The sequence below is a fragment of the Melanostigma gelatinosum genome, assembly GCF_949748355.1.
Source record: "Melanostigma gelatinosum genome assembly, chromosome: 10".
NCBI classification, from domain to species: Eukaryota; Metazoa; Chordata; class Actinopteri; order Perciformes; family Zoarcidae; genus Melanostigma; species Melanostigma gelatinosum.
In genome coordinates this window covers 26061190-26074299 of record NC_136643.1, presented here as the reverse complement: position 1 = coordinate 26074299, position 13110 = coordinate 26061190, and the positions used below count along the sequence as shown (strand labels likewise).

The 13110-nt window shown below is 44.4% G+C and overlaps 1 protein-coding gene across 14 annotated transcripts in view; it reads left to right on the top strand.

The window, feature by feature from the left end:
- Positions 1-13110, top strand: part of neb (nebulin) — a 77115-nt gene that overhangs the window by 38949 nt on the left and 25056 nt on the right. For all 14 annotated transcript variants that reach the window (XM_079277414.1, XM_079277416.1, XM_079277419.1 and 11 more), the window contains exons 64-98: positions 2-109; positions 205-516; positions 621-824; positions 1419-1523; positions 1729-1836; positions 1957-2268; positions 2883-3086; positions 3183-3287; positions 3465-3572; positions 3656-3967; positions 4124-4228; positions 4407-4505; positions 5231-5332; positions 5430-5537; positions 5625-5936; positions 6443-6547; positions 6651-6755; positions 6845-6949; positions 7035-7142; positions 7250-7360; positions 8016-8213; positions 8982-9086; positions 9183-9287; positions 9380-9484; positions 9563-9670; positions 9773-9886; positions 9978-10175; positions 10894-10998; positions 11157-11261; positions 11359-11466; positions 11807-11914; positions 12004-12111; positions 12559-12663; positions 12759-12863; positions 12944-13042. In XM_079277414.1, the coding sequence (XP_079133540.1) occupies positions 2-109; positions 205-516; positions 621-824; positions 1419-1523; positions 1729-1836; positions 1957-2268; positions 2883-3086; positions 3183-3287; positions 3465-3572; positions 3656-3967; positions 4124-4228; positions 4407-4505; positions 5231-5332; positions 5430-5537; positions 5625-5936; positions 6443-6547; positions 6651-6755; positions 6845-6949; positions 7035-7142; positions 7250-7360; positions 8016-8213; positions 8982-9086; positions 9183-9287; positions 9380-9484; positions 9563-9670; positions 9773-9886; positions 9978-10175; positions 10894-10998; positions 11157-11261; positions 11359-11466; positions 11807-11914; positions 12004-12111; positions 12559-12663; positions 12759-12863; positions 12944-13042 (4914 nt within the window). The remainder of the gene's footprint in view (position 1; positions 110-204; positions 517-620; positions 825-1418; positions 1524-1728; positions 1837-1956; positions 2269-2882; positions 3087-3182; positions 3288-3464; positions 3573-3655; positions 3968-4123; positions 4229-4406; positions 4506-5230; positions 5333-5429; positions 5538-5624; positions 5937-6442; positions 6548-6650; positions 6756-6844; positions 6950-7034; positions 7143-7249; positions 7361-8015; positions 8214-8981; positions 9087-9182; positions 9288-9379; positions 9485-9562; positions 9671-9772; positions 9887-9977; positions 10176-10893; positions 10999-11156; positions 11262-11358; positions 11467-11806; positions 11915-12003; positions 12112-12558; positions 12664-12758; positions 12864-12943; positions 13043-13110) is intronic.

The following is a 13110-nucleotide window of genomic DNA, read 5'->3' as shown; positions in this document are numbered from 1 at the left end:
GAAAATATACAGGGAAGGTGTTGAGGAGATGTTTAGGAAGGGCTACGACATTAGGGCCGATGCCGTCTCTATTGTTGCTGCCAAACGTGGAAGAGAAATCATCAGTGATGTACGTAACATATGAATGAATTCTCTCTGACAGTGACTTGTGCTTATTTGTGCCATATTCTGTTAATCATCACTTCATTCTTTCTCTCTACACAGTACAAATACAAGACGAGTTACCGTAAGCAGTTGGGCCACCACATCGGCGCTCGCTGCGTCCAGGACGACCCTCTGATCATGCTGGCTATGAACTCGGCCAAGATCGCCAGTGACGCCCTTTACAAGAAGGACTTCAACAAGTCCAAGACCAAGTACCACCTGCCGGCAGACATGCTGGCTCTGGAGCTCGCCAAGAAGTGCCAGATCCAAGTCAACGACTTCAACTACAGAACCCATCTGCACAACTGGACCTGCCTACCTGACTCCACTGATGTGGTCCAGGCCAGAAAGGCTTACGACCTCCAGAGCGATGTGAGCAATAAAACATTCCCTTAGAATGTGTTTTGCTGAAAACTGCAAAGATTTCTTTTTCAAAAAGAGAACTCAATGTTTGTCCTCCCCGCTGCGATTCTCAGGCTGTTTACAAGGCCGACATGGAATGGATCAGGGGAACAGGTTGGGTGCCAATTGGTTCAGTTGATGTGGAAAAAGCCAAGAAAGCCACCGAGATCCTGAGCGAGATGAAGTACCGTCAGCATCCCAGCCACTTCAAATTCACTGCCAAGACAACTGACATTCCCTTTGTCCTGGCTCAGGCCAATGCCCACACCATGGACAAGGTAGTATTCAGTCTTATTTCAATGTATTTTATTTATTGATTAATTATTCTTTATTATTTTCGTTTTCTTTTGTGGGAGTGTTCTTAAATTATGAAACAATTCCTCAAGAAGCTTGTTTCGTTCAACCCCCCCTGCCCACGCCATCTTTTGGAAGTCGGTTTGTGGTGCTGCTAATCAACAAAGCACACATTTAATTGAACAGCAAATCTGTGTTGAAATCTCCAGGAGGAGAGCTGATTTATGTTAACGCTAGCTGTTAGCTGTTAGCAACTAGTGGGCAAATCAGTCCTGCTTTGCTAAATAACCAAGCTAACAGCTAACAGCTAACAGCTAACGTTAACAGAGGTTGCATTGAGTTACATTATGATGCGTTCAAGCTCCATTCTGTTAAAATTAGTATTGGGTGAAGTTAAATTGTAACGTTTCCATGATGTGTTCAAATGTAATTTTGTACAATTCAAAATGTTAACAAATCCAGTTGTTTGATGGAGACTTTTAGCTAGCTCTAAGCTCTAAGCTCTGGTTGCTTCATGATATTGTTCTATGACTCAGACAAGTCACTTCTCACTAAACGTGTTACTATGCTGTTTGCAGAAAGCGTACACTTCTGCCTGGGAGAAGGACAAGATCAACCTCCACATCATGCCCGACACCCCCGAGATCATCCTGGCCAAGCAGAACAAAATCAACACCAGTCTGGTAATGCAGGGCGTCGTCATGTAACCAGGAATCACGAATGATCATATCAGTAACAGTTAGCTTTATCTTAATCAGTTAAGAGTGCTAAAGTTTGAAGAATGAATATTGACATTTAATTGTTGACCTTAAAGGAAACTGGTATTTTTTATTATGGTGTGTATATATATATATCAGACACCCTAACTGTATCCTTCCTTTTCCCCAGAAACAATACCGTGAAGGCTACATGGACGCCATAAACAAAGGCTACTACCTTCCCAAAGATGCAATTTCTGTTAAATCAGCCAGAGCCTCCCGAGACATCGTCAGTGATGTAAGTCTGAACCTCTCGTTTTCATATTCGCTTCACAAGCTGAATTATTCGGCAGCATTTTTCTTTTTCTTTTTGTCAATAAAACTAATCAAAAATACTTCCATTCCAAAAAAAATTCAGTACAAATACAAGGCTGGTTACCGCAAGCAATGTGGCCATCATATTGGTGCGCTCAGCGTCAGAGACGACCCTCTGATCATGTTGGCCGCTAACGCAGCCAGGATCTCCAGCGACAACATCTACAAGAAGGACTTCAACAAGAACAAGACCAAGTACAACCTGCCAGGCGACATGCTGTCGATTGAACTGGCCAAGAAGTGCCAGCATCAAGTGAACGACTTCAACTACAGAACTCACTTACACCAGTGGACCTGCCTGCCAGACTCCACGGATGTGGTTCAGGCTAGAAAGGCCTACGACCTCCGGAGCGATGTGAGTACAATGGAAAGCTGGAGAGGATTGGTTTGGAGTTTGTTTTTAGCTCTTATCGTATTTGTACTGTTACACCTATAAGCGTCATTAGCACATGAAGGTACATCTGTTTTCGTGGTCATGCTAACTAGTCTGTATATACAGTATGTTGTTTCATTGATAGTCAGATCCCTCCTTACATTTTGAACCAAGTTCTGCATCCAACAAATTAAAGGAAAATCCAATTTTTTTAGACATCCCGTAGTTGGACAAATGAATGAATGAACTTTATTTATGTAGCACCTTTCATAAGAATGAGGTTTATCATTTTGCTTATTTTTCGTATGGATGGATGGATGGATGGATACTTTATTCATCCCGCAAGGTGAAATTAGTTTGTTACAGCAGCAAAAAATGTACTTAAATCCAGACGAGTTATCAAGCTTTAAACATTGAATTAAAATGTCTGGTTGTTTTAAGTTCGGTTGTCAGAATCGACTCAAGTTCTACAGAATCCAGACAGAATCACGACCGGTTTAGAGCAACAGGTGTTTCAGTTTAACCAGTGACCGTGTTAACTGGTGACTGAAAGTCAACAGTATTTGTTGGGGTTTGAACTGCTTTCTGTTTTCCAGGCCGTGTATAAAGCCGACATGGAGTGGCTGAGGGGATGCGGCTGGTCACCACACGACTCCGTGGATGTCGTCAAAGCTAGAAACGCTCAGGCCATCATCAACGAGAGGCTCTACCGCCAGCCCCCCAGCTCTGTGAAGTTCACCAGCGTGGTCGACCTCCCGGAGATCGTCTTGTCCAAGCAGAACGCTCACAACATCAGTGATGTGAGTAGTAACACATTTAAAACTGTACACATATTGTTGCACAAATATCTTTATAAATGAGAAGTTAATGTTGCTTTTTCTGTATCGTTCTAACAGAGGAAGTATAGAGAAGTCTGGGATAAAGACAAGCTCTCTTTCCGCCTGCCAGTCGACACCCCCGCCGCTGTGCTGTCCAAAGCCAACGCTATCACCATCAGCAACGTAAGTTTGCATCATTACAAGATCTGCATGAGTTCTGCATGTGCTGAAAGTCGTACAACTTTACATAAATATCTTCAAACTATATACATATCAGTGCATGATCCCTATGATTTTCATCTGCTGATGATACACTGTGTATTTCAGTGTTTTTGATCAAATGTTTTTTGCTGTGTGCAGAAACTGTACACAAAGGCATGGGACGACCAGAAGGCCAAGGGCTACCACATCAAGCAGGATGCCATCGCCGTGCTGAAGGCTCGAGCTTCCAGAGATATCATCAGTGACGTGAGAAGAGAACTCTGGATGAGGTTGAAATACAGATTCATTAATGAGACACTTTCTTCATTCAGTCTTTCATCTCTTTGTAGTACAAGTACCACGCGAGTTACCGTAAGCAGTTGGGCCACCACATGGGCGCTCGCTGCGTCCAGGACGACCCTCTGATCATGCTGGCTATGAACTCGGCCAAGATCGCCAGTGACGCCCTGTACAAGAAGGACTTCAACAAGTCCAAGACCAAGTACAACCTGCCGGCAGACATGATGGCTCTGGAGCTCGCCAAGAAGTGCCAGATCCAAGTCAACGACTTCAACTACAGAACTCTTCTGCACAACTGGACCTGTCTGCCGGACTCCACTGATGTGGTCCAGGCCAGAAAGGCCTACGATCTGCAGAGCGATGTAGGTTTACGTGGATGTTCAATATTTATTGGATCTTTTTAACGATATGTAAACTCCTATTTTAGCCCATGAAACGCTCACATTGTGATTATTTTCTGTGTATATACTTTGTCCACTGTTGTGGGAACACGTGAACACTCTGTTCTGTGTCCTCAGGCTGTGTACAAAGCTGACTTGGAGTGGCTTCGTGGATGTGGATGGGTGCCCCATGAGTCTGTTGGGGTTATGAAGGTGAAGCACGCACAGGAGGTCCTGGCTGAGGTCAGTACCACTACAATTTAACTCTTTTATTACTCGTGAAATCTCAGACGTTTATATACCGTTATAAAAGAAAATAACATATATCTATAGATTTTACAAAAGACAAAACAATGCTTGTGTATCTTTTATTGAATCAGCTGAATTATTGTTCTCATGTATCTTTCTTGCTTCTTTGCAGAGAGGCTACCGTGTCAAGTTGGATGATCAGAAATTCACAGTTCCAACTGACAGAGTCGACTTGGTTTGTGCTAAGAATGCTGCTGGAGTCCTCAACGAGGTGAGGATGACAACATATACAGTTCGCATAAATGGCAGCATTTAAATAAAATTGTTATTTTTAAAGTTTGGCTTATTTTTAAGATACAAACAAAGATAACACCAGCTAATGTTTCCTAAACAGCCTCGTTATCTGTTAGAAAGGTACGCAGATAAGACAACCAAATAGCAGTAACAGAACAATTTGTCCAAAAAAAGCCTGTTCAATTTGTAAGATTGTTAAAATAAAACACAACACAGAGAATTATATTAAAAGTTCCTAAAAAATAGCAGGAGGAAAATAATCAAAATTCATCTAAATTGTCTGTTTTACACAGATTTCCTGCAGTTGTACTTTCACTATTCGGGATAATTACACAGTTTATCAGCTGTTCTTTACTGCTATAGATATGCATTCAGTGTAATATGAGATATCCATGAAATATGTCACTTAGTCAGATTACTAAATGATAGAAAAGGCGACCCGTAAGGTAGAAGGTACAGGCAAAAACAGCTTTTAATGCTTTTAATTTAGAGATTTAGGTCTATTTTACTTCCCTAACACGTCTTCTTTTAGATTAGATATTTATTTTACTACTTTCTCTATTTGTGTCTGTAGATTTCTCCTAAATTCATCAAAAGTTACCATTAGATAATGCCTCATTTGCATATTTAAACATTTTATTTCAGAAAACAATGGTGACATTTCTTTCTGGTAACTGAATTTTGATTTGTCGCTCTGCTCAGGCTAAATACCGTGAGGCCTGGCACAAGGACAAGACCAAGTACACGGTCTCAGACACCCCAACGCTCGCCACAGCCAGAGAGGTGGCGAAGAACGTTCACCCGGTAAGACCAACTCCTCAGCAAGTCAACAATGCTTCGTCCTGCACCAAATAAGCATGACGTCGTTATTAACCCGAATAACTACTTCCGTCTCTTGCAGAAACTGTACACCAAAGCTTGGGATGCGGTCAAAGCCACGGGATACTTCATGCCTGGAGATGCTGTTCCAATCAAGCAGTGCATCCAAACGAGTAAAGTTCAGAGTCAAGTGAGTATTTGAGACAAAGTTGTGTTTTTCAAAATAACGTTTATTAGAATTGTGGAGCTGAATTCATGATTTATGTCCGTCCTGCAGCATAAGTACCTCGCGAGTTACCGTAAGCAGTTGGGCCACCACATCGGCGCTCGCTGCGTGCAGGACGACCCTCTGATCATGCTGGCTCTGAACTCAGCCAAGATCGCCAGTGACGTCCTGTACAAGAAGGACTTCAACAAGTCCAAGACCAAGTACAACCTGCCGGCAGACATGATGGCTCTGGAGCTCGCCAAGAAGTGCCAGATCCAAGTCAACGACTTCAACTACAGAACCCATCTGCACAACTGGACCTGCATGCCGGACCAGACCGACGTCATTCAGGCCCGCAAAGCCTACGATCTTCAAAGCAATGTGAGTGCTCATCACGGGACTCGATTGGTCATCTTCAGAAATAAAGGCTACTTTGTGATCTTTAGATTAGGACCAAAATGTTTCTCCTGCATAGAGAGAAAGTTGTCTGTCAACAAATGTATTATCTCATAAAGAATGACTACAGTGCAGAACTTTATGTGAGGTACAACTTCAACAACAGACAAAGATATGTGCACAGTTAGACCGTTACCATTCAGCCCCAGTAACCGTCAGGTGTTATGTCACTTCAGAGGAGGACAGACCTTGTTCATTGTGTGAGCGAGGTGCACTTTCTTGTAGGAGATTTTATTTTCCAAGTCTGGAAGAGAAGGCAGAGAAATGCGTTCCAGACCGAGCGGTGAGATAACATGAAATTGAATGAACTGTTTGACATCTTTGGTGTTTTATAAACCCACGAAGGTTGGCCACGTTATGTGCATAACATGAAAACAAATCAATCAATCATGCAATGAACTGTATCTGAACGTCCTGCTTCCTGTCTTCAGAATGTGTATAAGGCGGATCTGGAATGGCTCCGTGGCTGCGGCTGGGTGGCAGCTGAGTCTGTTGATCACGTCAAGGTCCGAAATGCCCAGGAGATCATGAACGAGGTGGGTGAACTGCATTGCATTCGGTCTTTTAGCACCTTTTCTCCCCTTTCTTCGTGCCAGTTGGTTGTGGTCTCACCTCAATGCTGTATGTTTCACATTGCAGAGGGACTACAAGCAGCATGCCAAGGACTGCTTTGCAAAGTTCACCCTGATCGTGGACCGTCCGGAGCTCATCTTGGCGAGGATAAACGATGCAAACCTCAGTGATGTGTGTAAAGAAAACATCTGATTTAAACTTCTTCATTTCAAGTAGCTTGGTAATAAACAAACATCTGTTGTTTTTGCTTCCTGCTACAGCTGAAGTACAAAGAGACCTTCAATGCAGAAAAGGGTCATTATATTGGTTCAGTAGACACTCCTCAACTGGCTCACAGCAGGGAGGTGTCCAAGAACATCAGTGAGGTAATGCAAAGTATTTATTATTGCATTGGTTTTTATGATGTCATACATTAGCCTTGTTTTACACTTTGTGCTTGTGTGATTTCAGAAACTCTACAAACAGCAATGGGACGAGTCTAAAGCATCAGGCTACCAGCTGAACCACGAATACATCCCACTTCTCAGCGGCAAGAAGGGCCGAGAGATCATCAGTGATGTACGCGTCTCCTTCATGGGCGTCATTGCCGATAATAAGGAATCATGTTTTTCCTCTTGTGGAATGTAAATAACAGTTGAGACTTTTCTTATTCTGGATGCTACCAGGTCATGTACAAGGATGCCCATGAGAAGGCCAAGGGTCACTACATGGCTGTGACGCTGGTGGACTTCCCCGAGGTGATGCGCTGTGGCGCCCAGGAGAAGGACAAGGGACTGGTAAGATATCCAAAATACTTTTTGTGTTGATCTTATACACTAGACTGTATGGAAGATATGGACGTAGCCGCCGGGGCGTCACCTATTGGTTTGTCGACTGCCGTTTTGAAGCCGTTTTGAGTTCGCCATTATGGCCGTTGCCATCTTTTTTTTTTTGGGAGCTAGAGGTGACCATATTTGGACAAGAGGCTGGAGCTTTGAAGAAGCAAGGCCCGGCAGGGGCAAGTGCTGTTAGCATAGAAAACGCTAGGTTACCAGCTAGCGCAGAAAGCTTGTTAGCAAGGTGCTTCTATAATTCATCTTAACTGTGATGCTAACGGTGGCTAGCAGAAAACATACTTGAAACAAAATGTACTTACTGCCGCCAAACAACCGCCTCATAAGAGCTTCTCATAGACTTCTATACAACCAGAGGAGTCGCCCCCTGGTGGACAGTAGAGAGAATGCAGCTTTAACACAAGAAGCTTTGGAGTCACTCTTCAGAACTGGAAGTTGCTTCTTGCTCCATGTTGGCAGGGACATGTCCCTAAACCTTGTTGACACTTATATGACCAGAGATTATTTACATTTGTTCTACAATTAAATTTTAGGTGAATTTGTGTCACATTGGTAACGACAATGTCAATAACTTCCCATGGTCTGAATGTCTTCACAGAGGGTCTACCAGAAGGACTACCACCACAACAAGACCAAGACCCACCTCCCACCAGACATCATCGCCAACAAGGTTGCTAAGCGCTGCCAGGACATGCTGAGCGACGTCCTCTACCGCACCTACCTGCACCAGTGGACGTGCCACCCTGAGCAGGTGGACGCCATCCATGCCCGCAAGACCCACGAGATTCTCAGTGATGTAGGTTCTTCTTCAAAGCTCATCTGCTGCTCGCTATGTGATTTCACTCGTTTGGACAAACTCATCAAAGTCTATATATATATATATATATATATATATATATATGATGTGTGGTTGGTATTTGAGGAAAGCTTTGAGGAAAGCTCTCTTAAAGTTACTTTGAGGAACATTTACTTGGTCCTGAACCAGTCTCAGTGTAGTCCTGATCCTCTATGAACCAGTCTCAGTGTAGTCCTGATCCTCTATGAACCAGTCTCAGTGTAGTCCTGATCTTCTATGAACCAGTCTCAGTGTAGTCCTGATCCTCTATATCAGCGGTTCCCAAACTTTTGAGGCCGCGCACCCCCTTCTACATCCCGACTGGGTTCACGCACCCCCAATCCCCCACACCTTAAAAAAAAAGAAGCAACAGAGCCTATTTATAGCCGCATAGAAATCTGACCAATGAGAGAACAGTTTGCTCGCGCGTGGCGTTTGTTTACAAGATTTAGTCCGCTGTTAAATGTTGCAGTGTGAACACAAACTGCAACATTGTATCATATTAATCCCTGAATCAGAACAAAGCAAACGAACTGAAGGTGTGAAAACGCCCTGAAACACTGCAACAAAGTTTCAATAACTTTCAGTTTCACAAGGCGTCACTTTTAAAGAGCAATACGGATGCGAGGACACACGCACAGGCTCAGAGGCATGTGTCCAGAGCTTGTATCCAGAAATCCCAATTCACATGTTCTCTCCATTATTGAACGTGTCATTTTGCTTCAACAGGTGATCTACAAGGAGGACCTGAACTGGATGAAGGGCATGGGTTGCTTTGTCTGGGACACGCCAGAGATCGTCCGCGCCAAGAAGGCCTACGAGCTGCAGAGCGACGTGAGTAACAGCGTGGAGGAGCCGTCAGAAATGTTATTCATACTCGTACGATTAACTTTCATTCTATATCTACCCGTGTCACGTTTTCCCTTTCAGCTTCAATACAGACATGAGGCCAAGAAAGAATTCAACAACTACTCCATCGTGACGGACACCCCGGCCTACGTGACTGCTGTCCTGGGTAACACCTGGGCCAGTGATGTGAGCGAGCGGCACTTTTAAAAACACAAATATAAGCTTTGAGTTTGAAGTGCCCGGTTGAGTGCGTTAATTCAACACTTTGTCATCGACAGCTCAACTACAGGGAGGCTTATCATAAGGAGAAGCACTTGTACACCACCATTCTGGATACGCACGACTACGCCAGATGCCACAACTTCAAGCACCTCTTCAGCAAAGTAAGATACGGTTGAAGCTTTGTAAACGGCGTCGTCACGTGCAATGACGTAATGTGTTTTGGGGTCTTCTGTCAACAGAAAGAGTACAGCGCCGCCTGGGACAAAATCAAAGACAAGAGCTACCAGATTCCAGCCGACTCACACGCCATGCAGCACGCCAAGCAGCAGAAGATCATTCTGAGCGGCGTGAGTTTAACTTCTGTTCATTCCACCTCATGTTAAGACTGCGCTTCGAGGTTTAAGTCACACAATATCAAAGCCGTGGCCCCTTTCTTTCTTTGTTTTTAGGTGAAGTACAAGGAGGAGTACGAGAAGTTCAAATCCCTCTACAGTCTGCCCAAGTCTCTGGAGGACGATCCCGGCACCGCTCGCTGCATCAGAGCTGGAAAGCTGGTCCTGGACGTGAGTAGAATCTGTCCAGCCCTTTCATCTGCATTTTCTTCTAACGAGGAGGGATACGGGAGAATAAAGCCGAGGTTGTCCATCTTTACAGCGACTCTACAGGGCGAACTACGAGAAGTGCAAGGCCAAGAACCATATCCCACCAGACATGCTGGAGATCCTGTCTGCCCGCAAAACCCAGACCAGCGTCAGCGAGATCAACTACCGCAAGCACCTGCATCAGTGGATTTGCCTCCCTGACACGCAGGAGTACACCCAGGCACGCAAAGTCAACGAGCAGCTCAGCGACGTGAGTAACTCCTCTCCATCCTCTCTGCTTCTCATGCATCAGCAGCTGCAGGCCGGTCAGAGGGACAGCCGTACTCCTGCATGTAGTTTATGATGCTAGACCTTCTTATTGAACTTGCATTCTACAGCGCTGTTTAAGCATCTTATAGAATGCAAGATATTATTATAACATGGCAACTTTATCGTTATTCAGTGACCAGCTGCCTTCTTATTTCCTACATTCAAAAATATATTGAAGATTCTGTGCTTTTTGCTCGTATTTAAATGAGTTCATGTGCAGACATTTGGTGCAAAATTGACCCTTTTCTATTAAAATAAGCCTCATTGCAAAAACACTGTCCAATTGACAAAGATCAGCGCTGACAGCCACATGCATTTAAGCTTCGTTTACACACTAGCATGCATGAAGGCGTTGTTGCTCAACACGTGTTCGTTGAATTATTCTCTAAAATAAGTATATTTCATGAACAGATAAACACATTTGTTCCCTTGGCTGCAAATCTTTATGGGCACGTTTGTGCTATTTGGGAATCTGATTGCTGCTGCAAACTATTCTTTGAATTCTCTCCTGAGCGTTGTGTTTAATGAATGAAACATAACGTAAGAATCAGAAGTAGCAGCCCTTCATGTTTCAGCTAGTTTCCGTACGTTTTGACTGGTTTGCAATACAAACACACAAAGTAACGTGCGGTGTGTGTTCTCTCGTGTTCTCTGCACAGGTCTTCTACAAGGACGACCTGAACTGGCTGAAGGGAATCGGCTGCTACGCCTGGGACACGCCGGAGATCCTCCGCGTCAAGCATGCCGGTGATCTCCAGAGCGAGGTCAGCACTCAGGACACATTCACTCCCCTCACCGCCTGCCTCAGTGGTTCTGAGGGAAATGTTCATCTTTCCACTGGTTTCTTTCCTCCTCGTGCCTTCCTCAATGAATCCTCTGTAGACCTTCTAAACATCTCGTGTTGAATGTGTTTTTGTTCCAGAACAAGTACAGAGCCAAAGGCATCGAGTCCTTCAAGGAGTACTCGGTGGTGACGGACACTCCAGTGTACAAGACGTCCAAGCAGAACTCTCAGAACCTGAGCGACGTAAGTGAATCGTCACTGACTCCAAAAATATCTAAATATCAAAAGAAAATCATGGCCGCACATCTCATCGTTGTGTTCTTCTGTGTTTTCTTTCCAGCTGCACTACCGCTACGATTACAACACCAACATCAAGGGAACCAACACGGCTCCGGCTGTGACCCTCGACACAGAGAGGGCTCGCATGGCCAACTCCATCCAGAGTGATGTAAGAACAACGCTCCCTGATGCTCAGCCTTCAGAGATACTGACAATAACTTCAGACATATAGCACAGATAACAGGCCTCATCTATGAAGTAAACAGATTCAATGTCATAACTCATGTGGCTAGAAGACGTACTGCAGATACAACTGTTAAATAAGAGACGATGGATAAACCCAATGAACCCCCTGTGGGTCCTGGACCAGTCCTGGATCTGTGGGTCCTGGACCAGTCCTGGATCTGTGGGTCCTATAGGCACTGAAACAACCTTTCAATGGGTTGTTTTTCAAACACTCTCTGACTCTCTAACGTCCCGTCTCACCTCGTCGTCTTGTCTTCTCTCAGAACTGGTACAAGGAGGCCAACAAGAACCAGATGCCCACCGGTTACTCGCTCCCCCACGACACCCCTCTCATCAAGCAGGCTAAGATCAACAGCGTCGTCACCAGCTGTGTATGTACAACCATCCACACAACCTGGTTGCTGATGGAGTTTCTTTCTTTATTTATCTTACTGAATCATGTTTTGCTTTATTTGTGCAGGTGAAGTACAAGGAAGCCTACGAGATGATGAAAGCGAAAGCCTACACTCTTCACCCGGAGGGCGTGAACTTCGTCAACTCAAGGAAGGCCAACAAGATCACCAACAACGTAAGATGAGACCCAGCTTCTCTTTCACTGGATGAAACTAGTGAGCTAACAGATCGTAGTGGATGTATGTTAATGAATAAAAATACAATTTGAATGTTGTGTTTTTATGAAGAAAAAACCACTATAAATGACTAACAAAGTAAAAGTGTAACATTTAGTATTTTGATGGTTTGCTGACTTCAGAGCGGTTCAAATGATTTTTGGGACGGTGGTTAAAATATCAATATTCTGGATCCTTATAGACCAGCTGCTATAATCACACAACAAAGAGATCTGTGTCTGTTAATATGGGTCATCAATGATCATCAATTAGAATCAGAGGTAAAAACACCTGATCAGAGATCTAAAAGTTATTTTTTTCTTTTGTGCTGCTCTGAACCGTGACGTTCATGATCCGCTGCACCGCTCGATATAAAACTCTCACGTGTCGCCTTCTGTCCTCCCCAGCGTCTGTATCGGGAGGAATACCACAAGCAGAAGGACAAGATCCACACGACCTACGACACTCCGGACATCAGACAAGTCAAGTTGAACCAGAAGCACATCAGCGACGTAGGGAACCGCTTCCACACAACTCACGGCATCCGTGCACCTGATGAGTGGCGTCCTCTCATCATTCTGCCTCTTTGTTCCCGTCTCATTTCCAGTTGTGCTACAGAGAGAACTACTACAAGGCCAGAGGCCAGCTGATCAGTCTGCCCATCACGCCCCAGCTGTTGCACTGCTACCACGTCAACCAGATCACCAGCGAGGTGTGACGACACACTGAGGTAACCCTAAAGCTTTCGTATGAAACGGTCGCTTGAAATCTTTCTTGTTTGTTTTGTTGTAGCTGAAATACAAAGAGGATCTGTCGTGGCTGAGAGGACTCGGCTGCTTCTTGTACGACACCCCAGAGATGATCCACATCCGCAAGATCACCAACCAGAGGGTGCGTCTTTCAGGATTCATTTAACATTTAAGAGAAGACGATCCTTCATTAGTGCCACAGCGCAGATC